The sequence below is a fragment of the Convolutriloba macropyga genome, chromosome 13 (assembly GCF_964194025.1).
Source record: "Convolutriloba macropyga chromosome 13, txConMacr16.3, whole genome shotgun sequence".
NCBI classification, from domain to species: domain Eukaryota; kingdom Metazoa; phylum Xenacoelomorpha; order Acoela; family Convolutidae; genus Convolutriloba; species Convolutriloba macropyga.
In genome coordinates this window covers 40100806-40124516 of record NC_134480.1, presented here as the reverse complement: position 1 = coordinate 40124516, position 23711 = coordinate 40100806, and the positions used below count along the sequence as shown (strand labels likewise).

Sequence of the window (23711 nt, the reverse complement as noted above, 5' to 3'; positions counted from 1 at the left end):
GAAACCAAGTCGACATTTGCTGAGAGGAATATTCGATCGCTCAAAAACATTATTCACAAATACCTGGAAGAAAATTGGACTTGGAGTTATATTAAGGAATTGCCCCAGTTTGTAAATACTATAAACAGTCGTGTTAATCGTGTTACCCAACTTGCACTTAATAAAACTTTTAAAAAACATGAACCGTTTCTAATATCCCTAGCAATTAGCACAAAAAAGTACAAGCCGAAATACGAAGAAGGAGACCTGGTTCGGATTGCAAAACCAGACGAAAAATTTAGGAAAGGTTATAAACAAAATTACACAGACGAAGTCTTCTCAGTATTCAAGGTTGCCACCCTCAGTCCACCAACATACAACCTTATAGACGCAAACAACGTTATAATCAAAGGTAAATTTTATGAACCAGAATTAGTCCAAGTGAACGTCATTCCTGTCGAAGACTAAACATGAGTATTAATAAAGAATTTACTATTGATTTGATATCGAATGCATCAATGGGAATTTTTACCAATAATACTATGGCCAAGTTTCGAAATCAACTTGCCCAACCTTTACAGTTAGATGGAGATTGGCAAGTTGCCCTTGCTTCAATATCATTTCCATCAAACATCAATAATGTAAACTCAGCCGAAATAGTTGCGTATGTCAGTTCTGGCGCTGAACTTGATGCTTTACATAACCGAACCGGACAACTTCGAAGAATTCGCAAAGGTATATACAACAGTTCAGAAGAGCTTCTGGAAGAAATTTTTCGAATCGCTCAATTGAAACAGTTTGACTTTGATTTTGACACTGTAACGCAAAAGTTAGTTTTGAAATTTGGACCTAACGAAGGTTTGTCATTCGAAGATGAAGAAGTACCCAGTATTCTTGGTTTTAAAGGAATAAGAGATATTTCGAATCATGGTTTTATTCATATTGGTTATAAGTCAGAAAATGCAGGCAACTCTTTGAACCGACATGTTGAAGATTTTCCAGTTGATATTACTTGCGGATCACAGTTAATATTTGTATACATTGATATAATTGAACATCAGAACGTTGGTGATGTGAGAGCTCCGGTAATAAAAATCATTGAGTCTGAAAGACGTTTGAGAAACGGTAGCATAAACACAGTGACACCCATACACCACAAGTCCTACACAAATTTGGATTACAAGCCAATATTATCAAACAACATTCAGAACATCCAGGTAGAGTTGAGAAACGAAACTGGAAAACTAATTCCTTTTACTGGAACCGGAAAAGTTATAGTCAGTTTAAAATTTCAAAAAATTAATTGATATGGAGGCATACTACAGCAATCAAGCATCTCAATCAATGCCGCATTTTTCCGGACACTACAGACAAAGAGGCAGCGGTTTTGGAGCCCTTGCTGCAGGTATTGGAAGAGTTGCTCTGCCATTAGCACGCAAATTTCTCTGGCCCGCAGCAAAAAAGATTGGTCGTGACTTATTGGTTCAGGGAACACCAGAGTTAGTAGAAGTTGCAACCAAAAGAAAGTCAGCAAAACAAGCACTGAAAAATACAGTAGCCAAAACAGCTCGCAAACAAATAGGTGGATCTCTTCAATCGCGTATTGCATCAGGCCGTAAAATAATTAGACGAAAAAGACGACAATACACGAGACCCAACCAAAAACGCAAAATCTCAACCAGAAGAATCATTTCTCGAAAACCCGTCCAAAAAGGAGTCGTCTGGATTTTTTCTCGCGAGTGAAAAATGCGAACTAATATTGTAATACCATCTGAAGCCACTCACAGTTCTTTAGACTTATTTGAAAAACCACCTTTGCTGGTAACATTTGATCAATCATTCGAGCAAAAAACAGGACCGCTTTTTTCGCCCTCAGGATCATCATTGGAATTTGAAGTTGTTGGTGATCGCAACAATTTTATTGACTTGCAAAAAATTTACCTGGAGATCAAGTGTCGAATACTTCAAACAGATGGAACGGATTTGCGCTACACAGCTGGTGACGCTAATGCCAGTGATCTTCCATATTTTGCTAATAATATCCTTCATTCACTTTTCGCCGACTGTACTGTTTCTGCAAATGGTATCAAAATTTCAACAGCTAATGGACACTATGCACACAAAAGTTTCATAGAAACTGAATTCTCTCATGGGACAGACGCAAAGAAAACCTGGCTAAAATGTCAGGGTTACGAGTATGAGGAAAACCCGGGCACTATTCCAGCAGCAATATCAGATATAAGAAAAAGAACAGTTCGACAATCCGCACGTATAACGCTATATGGAAAGTTGGCGGTTGATTTCTTTTCGTGTGAGAAACATTTGGTTAGTGGAGTTACGTTACGCATTTCAATGAGAAGATCTCAAGATGACTTTGCTGTCATCAGTGAAGACGCAGCGAAACACTACAAGGTTAAAATAGATGAGGCTAATTTATTTATCAGGAAGATGACAGTGTCAGATAATGTTGTAGGTGCAATTGAGAAGACATTATTGAAAACTCCGGCAATTTACCGATACAATGAAGTAATTACCAAAACATTCTTGGCTACAACAGGCCAACAAAGCTGGAAACATGAGGACATTTTCACTAAAGAGCCAATCAGAAGAGTCATTGTTGCATTATGCGTTGGTACAGCATTCATCGGTACCAACACCGCTAATCCATTCCATTATCAAAAATTTGGTTTCAGAGAGATAACCATTTATCGAAATGGTTTTGCAACGGCTGGAACTCCAATGTCAACAACTGACAACAAGAGGTTGTACTACAATTCAATGAGTGCATTAGCCTATGTAGAAAATGGCCACGGAATACCTCTGAGTGAGTTCGCAAACCATTATATAATGGTATTTGATCTGACCAGCACTCAAGAGGCAACTCATGACTTTATTCATCCAGAGCTTACAAATTCATCATTGTCTGTCGAACTCAAGTTCGATGCAGCGTTAGCTCATAACGTTGAAATATTTTTTCTTGGGGAAAAAGCATCTACGATCTACATTGACTCTGCAAGAAACGCATCTAAAAACGCTCTTCCCATGATCACATACTAATGGATGAAGACCAAATTCATCTTCAAGTGAAAAAGTGTAAACACCTCAAATTCAAATTCAGAGGGGTTTATGCCGCTGATAATTTTCCGCTGAACTTGCAAACCAACACATTTATTATTGTTAATTCATCACGATCCAACTCTATTGGAACCCACTGGGTAGTGCTAGCTAAACGATTTGCATACCCAATAATATTTTGTGCGGATCCATTGGCTCTACCCTTGACTACCTACAAGGATATTTTCAACCGTTTACAACAATGTGAAGACTTGGAGATAATGATGGATATCATGGAACATAGAAGAGACATTCAGTCTCCATTGCAATCCTCAGACTCCCAGCTTTGTGGTTTATTTTGCATATATATTGTTCATTTTTTTATAGTGAGAAATTTCCATTCATACCTGATGTAAATGAACTAGAGTTGCTAGCTTTTGTAAAACATATGAAGTAAAAGTTAATTTAATTTTGAAACAACAACAACATTTTTTGAATATCAATTTTTACAAAACTGAAAGGTTATGAAAGAGTTTGCGGTTTCTCGCACAAAACTCCCGTGGCCACTAAGCAGAATATCCATTATCTGATAAAGTGTTGATGAGTGTTCACCTAGCATAAGCTGGCAAAATCGTTTCATAGTTACATCAGGGACTGTAGAAGAACGTTTGTTTGCCGTAAAAGTACTAATAGATTTTGGTGCTGCCTCACTCAAGGATGCAGGAAGTTGTTTCTGGTTCTTGGTAACCTTGGAAGAAGAAGAAATTGATTTTGAAAGGTACTCAACAGCAACATGTAGTCGTGAAATAATTGCACCACGTTTAACAAAGTCTTTTTGCGTTGGCTGAAAAAGTAATTTGAAACAGTTAACGAGACACGGTATCACCGCAGGTACATAAAGAGGATCGAAAATATCATCCTGCGAACCAAATTCATACATAACATGATAATGATTGGAGCCAAATGTGCAACCTTCGATAACTGTTGCAGATGAATGATAACCATATGCATAATTTTCAATTGTTGTGTTTTCAAGTTTTGGTTCCGTCTCACAAATACTGTACTTGAAACGTTTTTGAAATTTCTTGAAATATTCAGGACTGTTCTCATACATTGCCTCAACCATAACGAACAAAAAGGGAAAAAGCTAATTAACTAACTATGAATGCATAAACAATGACAGGAAGCAAAAGGTATAAAATAAATTAATCCGAATCCTCATCGACTTTTACAGACGTTTTTGGTATTTTCTTTTGGCGCTGAGTTAGTGTTTTGCCGGCTCGTTTTGCTGGACGTTTTGAGTCATCAGTTGAATCTGGTTTTAGAAGTGAATCGATCAAGCCAACTGGTTGATCAAGCATTTGTTCTAGTTTTTCAATGTTCTGACATATCAACCAAAACTCTCGCGCCGAAAGTGTAATTTTTTGATTGAAATCCCAATCGACCTGTTCACTATCACGTTTGAACAATTTCAAGGATAAGTAGGTGCCAGTGGTATGATAAGTCTTAACAGCAGCTCTAACAAGCCGTTTTTCATTGAGCGAGAGATCCAAATGAAAGTCGCTGTACTCCGCATCCTTAGATAAAACATTACTCATAATGCTGCATATATTGAGACAAACTGTATCAAAGTAATCTGAAATGATAAATGACTAATACATTACCGTTTATTGGAATGTGAACAATTTAAAAACCCACGCCAACATGTCTAGACAAGATAACAGCTGAACAAACAAATCCACCCACCCTACGCGTGTAAACAAATTTATACTCCTCTATATCAGCTCTGATGTTTATACGAAATATGAAATTCAAAAGATCGGAGAAAATATAACCTGCTGAATCAAAACCCATTCAATGTCACAATTGTCCAAGACAATTTAAAAATTTCCATTCACTAATGCAACATCGCCGGGCCAAGCATTATAAAGGCCATAGCAGAAAACAGTTTTACAAGTCCCGACCTTTAAATCTAAAAACTGACAAATTTTCATTAGCAATGGATAAACTAGCTCGCCTCCTGGAGTCTATTTATATTTCCCGAGAGCACCCCCGTTCAGCTTAAGTCAATATGACGTAATTCTATTTATAGACATGACGGAATAATGATGAAATGGTTAAGTCAAATAAACAAATCGATCAGCAACATTTTTTCACTCTTTCCGCCATTGCTCTTTCTCATTGTTCAATATCAGATTTGTGAAAACTCTTCAGTTCTTTGGCATCTTATTACATTAGTGCTAGAGTATTTTGTTACAAAACTTTTCTCTAGAAATTGCTTCCAACTTTGAACCTGCTTTTCCTTTCAGTTGCATACTTACTTAACACAAACTTTCATTTCGGTTGTTTCTGGAATTGGTACTTGGCTCTGCTGTCTTCATAAAATTCTCTTTCGAAAGAAAACTTTTTGCTTTCTTACTGTTTAAATCCTGACAATTAGTAGAGAAGACCATCGCAATTGTTTATCCATCACTTGCAATATGGCTGCTGAATATTTAGAAATTGCTAAAACGAGTGAGCGAGACACTCGAACTCTTGTGCGAATGTGTCACAACTTCAAAAATATTGTCCTTGTGAAAGAAAGCTTTGATGACAAGACAGAATTGTGGCACACAAAAAACAGCTTTATTATTCCAGTGAATTACATTGAGCCAATTCTCGAATATACCAAACAGAACGATTTATTTCAGCTTACAAGAACGCCAGAAAATTCGTTAAGACAAGAAGAGTCTCCATATGCCCATCGATATTATGGATGTATTACTCCAATTCAAACAAAAAAGCAAGATGTGAAAAAATTGGCAAAACGAACAAAAAAAACTTTTTGCGGACTACGATCATGATTGCATTGAAGTTTGGGAGAATCAACTGGGACAACTAGAAGAAGTTGAGCAAATATCAAATTTTTGGAATTTCGATCAATCTCAGTTGCCATGTGAAGAAACAACAACCCCGGAAAAAAGCCTCCCGTTGCTCTCCAACAACTTTTTTGATGATGTCAGCATTGATGAAACACCACCATTGGATCAATGTTATGCCCCCGTCAAGAAGGCGATCAAGTTATCTCGACTCTAAAACACGAAAAAAAACCATTCTTCAAACTTATTGTAGAAATCGAAGTTTGTAATTGTTGTTGTTTCCCTTTTCTTACATGAAAACTGTGTGTTTGTATCTTGAAACCAGTTATTAACTTAAATTTATCTCATGATTCATCGAAAAACAAGATTTAACATAAAAATTTGTAGGAATTAGCTGTTGTTAAAAATCTCAGACGTTGAGCAAACAACTATGTGAAGCATTGCTATAAACAAATATGCAAAAGTAGACCGGGCTATAATAATAAAACCAGTTGAAGCTTGGATTCTTTGATATCATGACAAACAATCAATAAACAATTCTCACAAGTTGCTAGTATGCGGTATCAAAAATGAGAAAAACTTGGGTAGACAAACAAGTAGTAAAACTGATCGCCTACGCTGAATCAACAAAAACTAGACAAACAGGTAGACAAATGAACTTGTGTTATTGACACAACAGTCTGGGAGACTTGTTGCTCTCAACCATTGTTTGTGGAACAGTAGCTTTCAGTTCTAAAACTAGACAAACAGGTAGACAAATGAACTTGTGTTATTGACACAACAGTCTGGGAGACTTGCTGCTCTCAACCATTGTTTGTGGAACAGTAGCTTTCAGTTCTAAAAGTAAACAAAAAAAGACGCGAACTCTGATTGGATGAGAGAGATGTAAAAATGTGGACCAACCAACCCAAGATTTTTCTCATTTGCTTTTTGCCTTTACTTTTAAATCAATTCATCTAAACTTTTCTTCATATTTGTTCTCCAAAACACTCACAAAACTTTCCACAAATATATTTTCTCCAGCATTCGCTATCTTACTGTTTTACATTTCTTGCTTTTCGAAACGCTGCAATGAATTCTGAAAAGTGTACTGTTTGTCAGAAAAAGCTCTCAGATAAACGCAGCCTTCGTCGGCACATGCAGGCAGTACATAAACAATATGTACAAACAAACTTATTCACGTGCGATGAGTGTGCATTTGCTCATGAAAAAGTCGTGGAGCTCGAGGCACATATGGAACAACAGCACAATTCAAACCGCTCCCGATATTGTCTATATTGCAACAAGTTCTTTGCCGAGAACCTCAAATACATGGAGCATATGAACAATAACCATGGACTACCAGTATGGAACGCTGACGTAGAAAACAATCGGAATTGTGGCATTCTGCACACCGAACAAGCATTCAATGGAGTGCTGAGAACCTACAACATACCGGTGGGTCAACATGAAATAGATTTGTTTTATGAGGAGCAAACGCGATGAGATTGAAAATATTGTTCAACTCAACACCCAAACTCATGCACAAAAACTACAATTCAGTGCAAAGATAGAACTGATTAAGCCCTCAGGCGATGAAAGCGAAAACAGTCAACCAGACCGGATAAAAATTTTCGCCAACTCAAAAATGCAACGCGTTGACTTCACAGGATTGAGCAAACCGTGTTTCTCTGGAATGGTTGAACAAATGCTTCTCGCATTGAACAACTTCGCTTCGTATGGAAGCGGGTGGACAGTAGATGGAATTGACAATGTAGAAATACGGTTTGTCCGAACAAAACCGATAGCTGCATCATCCTTTTTAGCACTTCCAGGTGACCTGGCTAGATGTAGGTATCTGCTTAACATTCGGAACCGACAGGATGAGAAATGCTTCCTCTACTGCTACACCGCTCAATACCATAACACCATTGGACCCAAACTATTTTCTGACAATACATCCTGGCGACAGAAAACAAACCCCATAATGTATGGACCGGAAAACCCCAGAGCAAAACAACCCATTGGAACATTTATGATGCCAATGGCTTTCCATCAAATGGAAAAATTTGAGCAGCTGAACAATGTTCGTGTCAATGTTTTCAGACACTCGAACAACAAGTTGATACCGTTTCGCATTTCAAAAAATCAAAATTTCAGCTTCAACCTTGATCTGCTCTTGCTAAGTGATGGAACAATGCATCACTATGTCCTTATCACCAACGTCAAAGGACTAATTCACAAGTACAAGCAGATAATTCAACGCGCAGACAATCATTTATGCCGCAATTGTTTCCACCTCAGTACTTCACTAGGTAGACATGAAAAGCATGAACAAATTTGTCATCAGAACACTCAGGCAATAATAAGAATGCCAAAAACTGAGCAGCGAAACTTTGAGTTCAAAAATGTTCAAGCTCGGTGGTTTGCCCCAATTGTTGGTTTTTTTGATCTCGAGTCAATTATTGAAATCGTTGCTGGCAGTAGTCAGGAAAACTCAGTAACGAAAGCGCTGGAAGAGCACAAACCATGTAGCTATGCTCTACTTTTCGTTGCCCTGGATCAAAAAAACCTTTCTTCTTTGATATAAAAAGCGGACCGAATGTAATGAAAAATTTTGTCAAGACACTTGAAGGAATTGCTAAGGATATTTATGATGTGAAGCAACAACACAAAAACTTTTCCGGTGAAGTAACAACACCCAAGCAAGACGCTACCTTGTGTTGGATATGTCACACCGAAATAAACAAAAGCGCTCAAGATCCAACCGTACTAGACCATTGTCATTTCACTGGAAAATTTTTAGGATGGGCTCACGCACAGTGTAACTTGAAACGCAGAACTCTCAACTACACTCCCCTCTTCGCCCACAACTTAGCAAATTATGATCTTCACCATGTAGTACTGGCACTACAGAACATAAATGAGAGGAACACAATTTCGATTGTACCCAGCACAAGCGAAAAATTAATCTCGTTGCAAATAGGAGTTCACATCAAAACAACTCAAAACAAAAAAGGTGTGTGGACCAGTCAATATGAATACATCAGACTTCTGGACTCATTTAAATTCATGAACACTTCACTTGACAGGTTGGTGCAGAACCTGCCAGCAGACCAATTCAACATGCTTGAACAACATTTCGAAAATTGGCCCGAGTCATCAGTCAAACTGTTGAAACAAAAGGGTTCGTTCCCTTATTGCTATATAGACAATTTCGAAAAACTGCAGGAGCCTCAGCTTCCTCCACGCAATTTGTGGTCAAATAGCTTGCAGCAGTATGAAGTCACAGTAACTGAAGATGAATACGCAAGAGCAGTTGAAGTATTCAATTTATTCAAGTGTCAGAACATTGGGGAGTACTACAACTTGTACTTGAAAACAGATGTTTTTCTTCTCGCTGCTGTAGTTCTATGCTTCCGTAAGGTATGCTATGAGACATATGGACTGGATTGTTGTCAATACTACACGGCATCTAACTTGTCAGGTGATGCCATATTGAAAATCTGCAACCCCGAACTCCATCTTCTTACAGAGAGAGAACATCTCGATATGGTGGAGAGCTTGATAAGAGGAGTTGTGAGCTCAGTATACAGCAAGCGACTTTGTAGGGCAAACAATAAGTTTCTGCCGGACTACAAGCCGAAGAATATTTCTTCTTTCATTGTAATGATTGATGCAAATAACCTCTACGGTGGAATCATGGAAAAGTTCCCGCTTCCTCTTCGTGAGTTTGAATTATTTGACAAGAGCGAATGGACCGACGCAAATGCACAAGAAATATTGAATCGAATCTTGAAAACACCGGACGATGATGAAATAGGATATATTGTTGAAGTAGATTTCAGTTATGCAGAAAGCTTGCATGACCTTCACTCAGATTTTCCATTAGCACCCACAAAAGAAGCAATAAATGAATGCTGGCTGAGTGAATATCAAAGCGATTTATTAGAAGAGATGCAAATCAAAAAACCTCCTCACGTTAAAAAGCTCATTCAGACGCTTTTTGATAAACAGAACTATACACTGCACTATCAAACGCTGAAACTCTATGTTGAATTGGGATTGGTAGTAACTAAGCTTCATCGAGTGCTATCATTCAGACAAGAAAAGTGGCTAGCCCCCTACGTAAAACTGAATACGGAAAAACGGAAGCAGGCAAAAAATAAATTTGAAGAGGATTTTTTCAAATTGATGGTCAACTCATCGTTTGGAAAAACCTGTGAGGGTAAACGCAACCGTTTGAAAGTCAAGTTGACCCGCACTGAAGAAGAAACTTTGAAGTGGACAGAAAAGCCTGAGTATCAATCGTCGCAGATCATTAGTGAAGATCTTGTTACTGTATGTCTTCAGCAATCGGAAATACCTTGGGACAAGCCAACAATAGTAGGTGCCTGTATATTGGATTTGGCGAAGAAGTTCATGTTCGAGTTCCACTACAACGTCATGAAGAAAAACTTTGATTGTAATTTGCTTTATTCAGACACAGACTCTTTTGTGTATGAAGTGCGCTCGAGAGACTTTTTTGCGGAACTACAGCGGAAAAAGTCGGTCGCTGAACAGTTTGATTGTTCAAACTTCCCATCTCAACACCCATTGTACAGCAGGGAGAATGCCCGTGTCACGTTGAAATTCAAAGATGAGATGGGAAGCAAGCCAATTGCAGAGTTCTGTGGACTGAAGCCTAAGCTGTATTCTATCAAGCTCGCCGAAGGTAAGTATAAGTCTCTTTCACTACCACTACTGCACCATACATACAGAAGACATTCAACAAAAGCAAGCATATGCTAGACGTTAACATACAACTAAATTTTTTACTGCAGGCAGGAAGGCCAGAATGAATTGGAAACAAAACAAGTTTTTTTTCAGGTTCGGCTAAGCAGTCAGCAAAAGGAGTCACAAAAGATGCACGCCGCAATATGACACATGAGCTGTACAAAAGAACTCTCTTGGGGGGTGGGGTGGTGCGTTTGCTCAACACCCGAATAGCATCCAGCAACCACAGGCTTCACACGATTGTTGTCAACAAGAAGTCGCTGTCAGGCTACGATGACAAACGTTTCATTTTGAGTGACCAAGTTTCAACGCTGCCCTATGGTCACAGTGCTATAAGAGAAGACATGTTTTTCCGGGCAATAGTGAATGAACCTGATTGGGGCCTGGATGATTTTAGCGAAAGCGAGCAAGAAAGCGGGCAGCAGGCCCAGGATAGCTCGCTGCAGGCCCAGGATAGCTCGCAGCAGGCCCAGGATAGCTCGCAGCAGGCCCAGGATAGCTCGCAGCAGGCCCATGATAGCTCGCAGCAGGCCCAGGATAGCTCGCAGCAGGCCCAGGATAGCTCGCAGCAGGCCCAGGATAGCTCGCAGCAGGCCCAGGAGAGCTCGCAGCAGGCCCAGGATAGCTCGCAGCAGGCCCAGGATAGCTCGCAGCAGGCCCAGGATAGCTCGCAGCAGGCCCAGGATAGCTCGCAGCAGGACCAGGATAGCTCGCAGCAGGACCAGGATAGCTCGCAACCGGTGAAAAACAAAAACCAGCAGAAAAACAAGCACCAAACATAACAGTCAGCAAACATTCCACAAACTAATAGCATTCTAAACACAAGTTTCAACTCAATTCACGACCCAGGTTTTCACCAGCGAATTTATAGCGAGGATGAATTGAATGAAAATTTGGTAGATTTTGACAATTTGTCAGAGTTTTCGGACAGTGGTTCCTCTACGGACGCAGCTTGCGATGGTTTTATACTAAGTCAAGCGGTAGAATCAGATACCGAGAGACAACAAGTTGAGCAGATGGCTCTACCAGATCACAGACAAAACAAAAAGAAAAGACAAAACACGAAAAAGGCTGGAAACTCAGAGGCGAAAAAACGCCGAGCTGTGATAATGGACTCAAGTAGCGAAGATGAATAAACTAATACGTACCTCATTGATGTAGTAGATTTCGTTGCTTCTCTTCATCTTGGCTATGGAATTACGAAAAAGGTCGTTCACTTCACCCCCGGTGAAGCTGAACAAAACCTTTCCCCCTCGCTCATCTAATACCTTTAATTTTTTTATATATCCTGTGGCACTCGTAAATTTTTGTGATGGCGGTGCTTGTGAATCAAGTTGGTTTCCGAGGTACTAAATCGGTCATCACAACCCCGAGTGCCTAGGTTGATCAAACGTGGTTCTTCCCCCTTCAGTCCCTGGTGTACTTTAGGCCTGGTGATGTCTAATTTATACTTCATATATATAATAGCTCAATGGAGTTATGGTAATTGACGCCGTTGCTAAACGTTCTGAAAGCAAGTGTTGAGCTCAAAACACACTGACACACATTGAGAGAGACAGTTTTTTAAAAGCTTGCAAAATATTCAAGTATCCCAGCCAGATTCTTCAAAAAGCCAAAGTTGCTACCCTTTATCCGGTTCATATAAATATAGGAATGATTTAAACAAAAAAAACCGGATAGAGCATATAGTTCCCAACCTTAACTCAGGCAATATTAAGTTTTTCTTACTCAATGGTTGCGTAGAGTGATATGAAGTTGTCCGTTTGCACCCTCTTGAATAACTCGATCTTGAATATCAAAAATCCTCGGATTCCTGCACTTTTCACAGTGGCAAATATGGAGGTCGATTACACTTCTGATGAGACAGAAAACCACTTTTCTCAAGTTTCTGATTGGATCTAAAAATTTTTATCACGTTCCTCAAATGATTTTAGGAACTTCATAAGTCGTCCAATTTCATTCATCGGTGTTCTCCGTTTCTGTATTTAATCTGTATTAGGAATTTTTTTAATGATTAGGAGAACGTCTTTAGAATGTTTTTAGAAGAACGTCTTTTTTCCAAAATGAACAAGAAACTTGCTGTTGACCTAATGAGAATTTCTCATATTGCAAAAAAAAAGTAGTTTTCATGTATATTAAACAAAAAATCGTTATAACTTACTTGGTTTGCTACTTGATTCTACCATTAGTTCCTGTTTATCGTTCATTCACTCTGACTGAAACAGCATTAGTATCATAACAAAAAGAAATGATCGGTGAGCTCAACTTATTTTTTTAGACAGCAATTCTAAAATCACTTTGACAAATTTTAAAAATCTGCACAACCAATACAATGAAAAATTATAGCCCCCCCCAAAAAAAAAAAATTTACAATGATGGGGGCTTTGCAAAAAAATTGTTATCTGACCACTAAGCTGGGGGGGGGGCTATAAAAAAACCCAAATTATTCGGAGGCTTTCTCGTTTGTACCCAGTCCCAATGGGGAAATTAAAATTATTCAGAACTAAAACTCAGACTTACGTAACAAGAACGTTGATCTCCTCTTGTATTCTGCTGGATGTAGTAGAATATCAAAACATCAGTTGATTGACCCGCAGTTGAGAGTTCTGCTGGATGTAGTAGAATATCAAAACATCAGTTGACTGAACAACACAGTTGAGAATTTTTCAGAAAAAAGTTGGCAATTATTTTTCATGAATCCTGCTTTGATGAAAAAATATTTATACTATGATTCGTTTTTAAAAATATTTGCTGACTATTTGTTGAATTATTTGGTTTATAGGTTTATGTTGAATTTTTAGTTTCAGATAGTAAAAGTCTCCCGAAACAATTCTTTATCTGTTCACAAGCAAAAAATCACAAGAGAGACTTTCACTGTTGAGCAAAAAACAAAATTAAAAAAATGCCAACTTTTTATTTGAATGTTCAAGCAGGCTGAGAGCCGAAAATATAGGAAACAATAACTGGCAAGCTAAATATATAGGATGCAAAATAGCTGGCGAGCTGGGTTGGAAATAGTCAAATTTACAAATGATAGCTATCTTGAAATATTCAATCTGGGATTTATTATTTGCAACAGCAGGACTTCAGTTTTTTTAACCAAAACATCGTAAAATTATCACAGCTTTGATCCCCCTTACCCCCTCTTTCATCTGCCGCAAATTAAGTTTTTTGAAGTAGGGGGGTTTTCCAGAAAAATCGAGATAAATCCAGAAATTCTAATGTATTATTGAGTAAAAGTTAGGTTAGGGGGAGCTTTAATATACGTATGCTTTTATAGCTCAGCCAGTATAGCGTGGTAATTGCCATAGTTCTTTTGTTTAGCACCGAGAAAGCAAAGAGTAATGGCGTCACTTTGTCTAGCACGACTGAGTAATATGGCGGGAAAGTTAGCAAAAGTTGCAAAGAGTTTGAACTAGTTTATAGCACCGATGAATGAATTAGCCGAATAAAGCAACAAAAATTTGAATAAAATCAAAAATTAGGGGGGATGCCAGGGGGCGTTGTAAACTTACAAAAAAATTTGCGTTGCAAAAAATGTCCCAAAAGTGTCCCCCCTAGGGGGGACACTTTACGCATTCCAATCTTAATACATAGTGTCCCCCCCGTTGAGACCCCTGTCAGCTTTTCATACTACTGCTGTGGGCTAATTGGAACCACTCACTAAAATTATTTGAGGAAACGCGTTGATGAGCGTCTATACTACCACTAAATAACTGTAGTAAATAACTGAAAACTTGGTTTACAACTTATTGTTTTTTTTTCAGTTGAGTTTTAATCAACTCCTTGTTGATATTTCTCGTGTTCTCGCTCCCAAATTTTTCTAGTCATTGATTTACATCCCATTCAATAGGACTAAATTTTAACCTCTCAACTCAAAGTGTAAGACCTTGAAAACGCCAACAGGGAACCCACTTTCATAAAATCATGAATAAGATATCGAAAAAGATTAAAACTGAAAAACAAACGCGATTTTGGTTGATAGCTCTATGGCTGGGATATGTTGTTCAGACCTCATTTTGCGATTAAATTATTTATTTTAACAAGCAGTTGTTCAATGAATGATTTTACTCGTTCCTCGGTGTTTATAGCATGTCAAGGGTCTATATGCTTTTCTGTAAAATGCTTCTTGCACGCTGGTAATTAAATTGGAGATGTTTTTGTTTGTTTGTTATGCCTATACAAATTTAGTACTGAGTATGAAATATAATTTTTTCGGATAAGCTTAACTGATTTATAACCTAGTCCAACTTCAACATTTTTCTTGCCAGATTTGTCTTTGCAAAAAATTGCCTCTGATTTGATCTTGCAAGACCTTGTTTAAGAGGGTGAACTTGTAACACTATTTTTCGATAGCTGTCGGATTTAAACTGGGGTAGAACAACGGAAACATGTTGTGGAAACATTCAAATGTTGTCAATATGTTTTGAGAAGATTGGTTTGTGGATACAGTTCGTGTCATGTAAGCAGACAAATTTTTTGTCTGCTTTGACCAAGTAACAAAAAAAGAGAAAACAATTTTTTACAGCTTGAAGAGCTTTGCAAATAATTATACAACAATTGGCGTTAAACACTTCCCATTTTTAATTTTAAAAAACAAGCAGAATATTACCGTTAGAAACGATGCTCATTATTTGAATAAAAAACAGCTCAGTAACAAAGAATTGATTAAAATTAATGAACAATTCTTAGTACTTCGGAGTCTTCAAATCATAACAAATTTATCTTTACTTCCACTCATGAGTTTCTGTGATTTTGGAGAACAATTTTTGGAGAACAATTTTGGAGAACAATTTGAGCAATGCTCCGAAAGTACACCGATTCCACCAACAATCTTACATTATCAAGCCAAAAACTATGGATATGGCAAGTTTTTGTTAAAAATTATAACAATTTAGCCTGAGTTCATGTGAGAAGAATAAAGATTTTTTTCTCTTTCAACGCGCTTTCAACGCAAAAATTTAATTTTTAAAAAAAATTAATTGTTTCACTGTGTTCGCGCCACGTGACATTTTAACGGTTAATTGCCTGCAAAAAATTGCACCCAGTCATCGAGGGAATTGCTATTTGTCAATATTGACTCACCTTGTTCTGCTTGACAGCATGTGCTACCGTTTCTCTGCTTCCAGTCTCCAATCCTCGATAGGCAAAGGGTTCGAATCCCAGCCGGGTACAATAGAAGGAAGCTGCCTAAAATTTTGAAACTTTTAGATACTGTCATAAGTTAAAGTGTTAAACAGTACGTGCCATTAATATTAATGGATGCTATGAAGGTACTTTATACACAACAGCATCCGACATATAATAGGTTGAAGCGAAGCTTTTAGACCATAAAGTGAAGCTATTTAACGAGTACCAGAAAAAGCAATGTCTTACCGTGTTTAACCGTGTTTAGTTTTTTTACACTCTTTACGCTGTTTTCCCCGTTAATTTTCGGTAAAATTCTCGGCCCGGGTTAAGAAGCGTACGTCCCGGGCTGCTCATCATACAAAATTCTTAGTAGCCATGCTACCCAGTGAAACGAAATTTGATGCACCTTGACAAGTCATGCAAGTTCTTGAAAACTTGAAAAACTGGAATCTTGATTAAGTTTTATTAATTTTTAACAAATTTTATCATTCTTCTTATCAAGATGTTTCAAGCTTCATTTCACTGGGTAGGTCCTGTATGATTTGTATGATTTGTTAGAAGTCATACAAGGAGGATCATACAAAAAATCGAACTCCGTCTCAAAACGCTTAAATTATAACTTTATAACTGAATTCAAATTAATTTGATTAGTACAACTTTACTTCCCGTTGTTTTTTCCGTTCTTCTACTGGTGGTATCTTTGAGTGAATAATAATTAATTGCTGGAGAATTTTTGCTATTTTTCTAAAAACAAATGAAGCTTTTCTCAATATCTCAAACAATTGTTTTGAAACTATAATTGCTGTTTCGATTCAATTGAGATGTACTTTTGTTTACCTGTAATGCGTTGCCGACCCAGAATCGAATGTGATCAAAAGCCAAGTACTTTCCACCGTCGGGCTAAAACGCAAAAATGTACGCAGATGTTGTGAACAAACAAAGCTCAGCTCCTTCCCATTAATCAATTCCCTGAAGCTAAGCCTGCAAATTGTTTCTCTTCAAATAGTTGACAAAATTCATGTTTTCTCGTATCCCTGTTTGAGCAAAGTAAAACACGTTTTTTAAATACATAATCAACAAGGAGGCTCGTTAATGTGCGTTCGCACATGATGTTCCGACCCGAGCTCATCTACATTTTTGATTTAATTGTCAACCAAATGAAGAGATAACAAATATAGATGTTTGAGTTTAAAAAATCGTTACAAAACCTATCTACTAAAACCTAACTACTACAAATAACAAAACAAAACAAAATAAGCAAAAACAAAAATTTCACGGCAAAAACCCAATATCTAAATTTATAAGCACCTAGGAACAACGTCAAAATGCAATCAGATAAAACTTTAACTACACAAAGTATGTTTTTCCTAACTATACAGCAGACGAATGTTTTCCTTAATGAGACTAGGTAACAAGTCGAAAAAGAGAAGAGAAAATGAGGTTAAATTCAAAAATCAATCAGCCATTTTTTAAACCGAATAATTTTAAAAGTCTAAAAAATCTTTAGCTTATAATGAAATAATTCTTGATAAATTTACTACCAAGTCATTATGAAACCAATGTGACCTGTCTTTGGTTAGGCTAAGCCATAGGAATGGACTAAAGATGCAGAAAATCTCAAAAAATTAGGAACATTTTGCAAAAACACAAATTATTGAAGCCATTAAAATCATTAGCTAATATCTGAATATTATGTAGTTTTTCAATTTTTATTAATACTAATTCTGCTAAATTATACTGAAAAAACAAATAAGTTCATTTGGGCCACATTTGAAAATCATTGGCATCTGTCATTACCTGAATGTGCTAAAAGACGCGAAAAAGAAACACAAATACACCACTCACAAAACTTAAAAAGCGTATTGTCCAACAAGCAAAATATCAGTTACCACCTAATATTGGTAGAAAATTTGTTTTGAAACTCAAGTATTTGGATGGGAACTCTCAATGACGAGAATAAGTTACAAGTTGACGGAAAGAACAAAAACTGAAGAATTTGAAAAATCTTTGAAAAGGTAAAATATCATTAACTTTGGGACTTTTTGCTACAAACTGACTGCTTTGGGGTAACGTCCATCATTTAATGGTCAATTACAAGCTTATGAGACTGGTCAGCATTATACGGCTACCTAATGAATAAAAAACTCAAAAACAGCGAATTCAAGAAAATTAGGAGAGAGAACTGTCGAAGCCGTTAGAGAATGAACTTTTCAGTGAAAAATTTTCCATTCTCAATTAAAATTTTAACAGCAATAGGATTGTTTTATTGTTAAACAACAAATATAAACAAATATATTAAAGCCGCGATGGTTTTGAGAAAACCCCTAGTATCAAAGCCTTTAAACTCAATAGCTTTCAACGGAAACAAATAAGCACGCTTAATTCTGTCTCGTTGGTCGTATATCAATGATATCTTTGATTCAACGATCTTCGAGTCATCGATAACTCATCACAAAAATTCGTATGACAATGAAAAATACATTAAAATCACGAAATATTTGAGAAAATCCGTAGTATCAACATCATAAAATTCAATAGCTTTCAGTGTAAGCCATTAAATACGCTAAATTATGCCGCCATGTGACGACAAGGCTGTTCGTCTTTCATAGTTTATCAGAAGACATTAAAACATGTCATTGACCAAGAAAAAAACAAATACAGCCAAAACCTAAAAATTCAGTAGAAATGTGCGAGAAGAATGTGTCGAAGCCATTTAAACCATAAGCTTTTCCCTGAACACTTTTTCTACGACCCAGAACGCGCACTCTAAGCCAATGCGAACTATCAATATTAGGATAATGTGATAAGATTTCAAAAGGAACCAAAATTACAAATAAAAATATCCAAAAATTAAAAAAAAAATTATGAAAACTCGTGCATCGGAGTGAAAAAACCAATTGTTAGAACATAAAACCACTAACTAGATAAAGGTTGTTGAAGTAGAGAAAAAAGATTCTCTCATTACTGAGACTGACTTTCTGTTCTCGAAAATAAGTTTAAGATTGATTAATGTTCAAATAAAATTTTTCAAAAAAATTTTTTTGAAGATTTAAGAGCCATTAAATTCAATAGCTTACAATGGAAGTCAAAAAAACACTAAATTTTCAAAGATGTTCGCCAAGCATAGGTAATCAATAAGATATCACAATTTGTCTTATGACTACGGTTACAACAACAACAAACACTGGCAAAAACCAATAATTCTGTAGAAAAGTGATTCTGTAGAAATTCTGTAGAATTTCAAAATAGAAAGATGAAGCCATTTAAACTATAAGTTTTGTTCTCTGAAAACTTCATCTTTGGTCCATTGAACGTCTTTGCTACAACAATGGGATCTATCAATATTAGGATAACGTGATAAGATTTCAAAAGGAACCAATAATAGGAAAAAATCAAAAATTAAATAAAAATACAAATGTTGTGGCATTGGTCATATAACCAATAGTTAGAAGATAAAACCGCTAACGAGATTAATTTTGGTTGCAATAGAAAGAAGGGGGGTCCTTTCATTGATGAGGTTGACTTACTATTCCCGAAAAAATGATTGCTTAAAAATAAAATTTTCAAAAATTTGTTTTCAGAGTCTTAACAGCCATTAGCTGTCCACTCAAATCACTAGATAGGTTAAATTAATGCTCATTACGAAACTTATTGCACTTTTAGTCAATAAGTTTAGGCCGAAAGATTCTAAAAAATTAGGAAAACCTCAAAATGAAAATCAAATTTTCACTTAAAATTACGAAAACTGAGAATCGAATCCAAAAAAAACATGAGCGCTTCCTTGTAAACGAATTTTTTTGTTTATTGGACTTCATTTGATTGTAAATGACGTTTGTCATTAACGGAATCTCGATATGAAAAGTGACTAGTCTCAAGGTGACTTGAAAAAAAAAACAAAATATAGCAGAATTTTCTGAAAAAGGAGCTCTCAAACAGAATTCGACTTTTTTTATAGTAAACGTCCCTGTCAAACCAGAACTAGTCTTTTTATAGCCTTTCGTCTATTAGAAACACAAAATTCATATATTTTATGGTGTGAAATACAATTTTGAATAATAATTTACGTAGGAAAAATGTTAATTCGAACAAAAATTACGGTAATCGTGAACAAAATTGAACCAAATATCCCAAGTTCACATGAAAATTTTAACCTCGATAACTCCTCGTAAAAATATAAAACCGCTAACGAGATCAATTGGTTGAAATAGGAAGAAGGGTGGTCCTTTCATTGATGAGGCTGACTTACTGTTCACGAAAATATGATTGGTTAATATTAAAAAAATTTTCGAAAACTTGTTTTCAGAGTCTCAACAGCAATTAGCTGTCCACTCAAATCACTAGATAGGTTAACTTAATGCTCATTACAAAACCTATTGCACTTTTAGTCAACGACTTTAGGCCGAAAGATTCTAAAAATTTAGTAAAACCTCAAAAATAACATCAAAATTTCGCTTAAAATTACGAAAACTGAGAGTCGAATCCAAAAAAAACATCAGCGCTTCCTTGAAAACGAATTTTTTGTTCATTGGGCTTCATTTGATTGTAAATGAGGTTTGTCATTAACGGAACCTCGATATGAAAAGCGACTAGTCTCAAGGTGACTTGAAAAAAAAACAAAAAAAAATTTGCAAATTTTTCTGAAAAAGGAGCTCTCAAATAGAATTGGATTTTTTTATAGTAAACGTCCGTATGAAACCAGAACTAGTCTTTTATAGCCTTTCGTCTATTAGAAACACAAAATTTTTTCATTTTTTGGTGTGAAATATAATTTTGAATTAAAATTTACGTAGAAAAAATGTTAATCCGAACAAAAATTACGGTAAAAGTGAACCAAATATCCCAAATTCACATGAAAATTTAAACCTCGATAACTCCTCGTAAAAAGAGAATTTCAAAAAAATCTTTTTAATTGCGAATTCTAAGCTGGATGAGCTTTTTAATGATACCACTCACATTTCTCTACGATGAATATATCGATCGGCCAAAATTGTCTGGACAAAAAAAACCATTTCAGTATATAGTTCCTCCCCCCACAAGTGGGGTCGGAACAACTATGTTGACTTTTAAGATACGGAACTAGTCATTAAAATGAAAACCTAAAAAGCATATTTTTGCATTCAATAATGAAGCCAACTTCAATTCTAAATATCTATAATCTTAGTTGTGTGCCCACGGCTCAATTGATGGAAATGTCGCGCCTACATTGCATTGATCAGTGGTATAATATCGCTAAATTGCTGATTAATCCCCAATGCGGAAAGAGATAAAAACATCTGAAGGCCCCCAAAATTGAAGTGCTATTGATTCTTTGCAGATTTGCTCTTCTACTCGATATCACTTACTTGTTTTCCTTTCTTGTATGTGGTCTGAAACAAAAGCAAATATTTGACTCGCAATATAATTTAACTTCCTAGACACAAAACTCAAAATTTACACTTTAAAAGTTAATTCTTCTTTCAATTCACTTTTTAGTTTACATCCTATTGATTCCTTATAATGAGAGTGTCAAACAGGGGCTTAAAGTTGAATTTTATGGAGTGTTGACTCAAAATCATCGCTGCAAATACTGCTGATAAAACAATATTAAATGCAAAAATCAAGGTCAGATAAAAAAACTTCAAATCCAACTGCTCTGAGATACTGAAGAATTAATCAGAAAAATTGCCCTTCTTATTTGTAACTAATTTGAGATCAAAAGATTTTTTTTTAAATATTGATTTTTGGTTTACCACTAAGGTATAACATTACAAAAACCGTGCTTTTGGCATCATTTCTCAATGCTCATTTTCTGTTCTTTCAGCAACATAATTAAGAGACTATTAGAGTAAACAAATTGTTGTTTGATTATTAATTGTATAAATTGTATAAATTGTATAAATTGTATAAAATTAGTAATTCGTTACCAACACGGACCAAGTTACTAATTTCAATCACAAAGAATCGCAAAAATGAATTTATTGCATATTGTCAATAAACACGGTCTTCTTTTACAATTTAAAGCAACAGCTAATTTTATCCAAACTAGTTTGCAAAAACTTTTCTTAAAATATGAAATTAACTGAATGCGGACCTTTTTGCAAACAGAAGAAACAATCAAACTTTTTTGCTGAACATGTCAATATAAACCCAGTGAAGTGTTGTATCACAGGAATGTAAGAATTTAACAAAACCCTGATCACCCATCATTCAACTTTTTGTGTTTTCGTACTAGGTCGCATATGCTTTGTATGATTTCTGGTTAGTCATTCAACGAATACACATAAATTAATAACATAAATTAAAACACTTACCCGCAAAAGGCCGCCAACTTTATGCTCTAAACTACTGATACGGAGAAAGCAGTCAAAAATACATAAATTGTACACGGATCATATATAATTCATTTTATGTCATACTAGGATCAAATATGATTGCTTTGATTTCATGAAAGGATTATTTATGATTTATTTGGTTTCATAATGAGAGATTACATTTTTTAGCTTGAATTCTTACGCTTCATGAAGGGATCAAATTTGAATTCTTGAATTTCATGCAGATGTCCTATATGAATCCTTGGATTTCATTCAAGGATCATATATGATTCATTTGTTTTCATAGAAGGATCGTACTAAGAAATCAAGTATGGTCAGTATGAAATCATGTATCGTCCTCGTATAAAATCAAAGAAATTTTGACGCGGAAGGGATGCTAGTATTTCGGATTACGAAATAATAAAATGCTATTTACTCAGTATTGAATGTATGTGTAAATGAAGACCTCTTCTTGATAGCAGAAGCTCAATGGCACAACCAAAACACAAATTAAGCAAGAGAATTTGTTGAAAATTATTTTTGAGTAGAAAAATATCCATGCACTTTTCTAAATTTGTTCTTTTTTTGGATTGGGATAATTCATCAAAACTTTGCGCGTTTATCAAACATGTCTTTGCGTTGTTCTTTTTGTGTTTTCAATTGCGCAATAACATTTGAGCTGAAGTTTTATCAGATCAGTGTGCAGCTGAGCATTTTGAGCAACATTGTTCGGTATCTTTAGCCTGCAAAACACCTTACATGCAAACTATGCTTCCAAAAATCGACTGTCCTTTAATTAGAGTTTATTTAAGTAGTGGGGCTTCAATTATGTCAAAAATTTTATATATAACCCTATCATAGTTCCGATTTTTCCACATTTTTTTAGCAACAGTAGTGGTAATTGTTAAATTTTTGGTTTTTTCTATAGCTTTTAGAAATTAAAACTTTTGAAAATACTATTTTTTTTATCGAAGATATATTTATCAACCACAAAAAAACTCAAGGCTTAGTCAGGATTATGTTATATAATAGACAAATTCACTTACCATTATGTTTTCTTTGTTTAGTTAATATTAAGAAACACAGCTCTAATTCACTTTAACCAATTAATCTAATAATATCTAGTAATGCCAATTTCGACAGACTTATATCTACAGCATTTTCACAATTTACCTTTGAATTATGTGAATCTGAACGCCCATCAAATTGGCGTGACTTTACAAGCTCACTGATTTGATGTTAGCTAAATAGGTGTGTATGTATACACAATTGACATCATTTGTTATCTGTAGGGAGGGCTTTGAACTAGATATTAGTGATTTTGCTGCCCAGAAATGAATCATCCCATTTTCAAAAGACGTTAAACTACGACTTAAACTTGGAATCTGAAAGCAGTCTGTCCTGTACTTTTTCTGTGCTGGTCACCCAGGTTGAAGTTCCAGACGTTCAAAAAAAACCCTTGAACAAACCCACTTCTAGAGTAAACCGGAGCTTCAGTGGAAAAAAATTACAGGATCTGAATAATTGTCAGTTGTTCTGTTAGCGCGCGAAGACGAGAGGTAAAGTTGAAGTCGCGATTAAATATAACTGGTCTATATAACGGCTATAGTTTTAGGGTCCATGTATGCACTGCTACCAGAGTTGA

The 23711-nt window shown here is 35.9% G+C and overlaps 1 protein-coding gene across 1 annotated transcript in view; it reads right to left on the bottom strand.

Annotated features, from left to right (window-relative positions):
* Positions 1–23259, bottom strand: part of LOC142352049 (4-hydroxyphenylpyruvate dioxygenase-like) — a 44541-nt gene extending 21282 nt beyond the window's left edge. The window contains exons 1-4 of the mRNA XM_075404396.1: positions 23113–23259; positions 21119–21142; positions 16614–16676; positions 15732–15836 (exon numbers count right to left, since the gene is read on the bottom strand). Of these exons, the coding sequence (XP_075260511.1) occupies positions 15732–15836; positions 16614–16676; positions 21119–21142; positions 23113–23115 (195 nt within the window). The 5' untranslated portion in view covers positions 23116–23259. The remainder of the gene's footprint in view (positions 1–15731; positions 15837–16613; positions 16677–21118; positions 21143–23112) is intronic.
* Between the last annotated feature and the right edge of the window lie 452 nt (positions 23260–23711).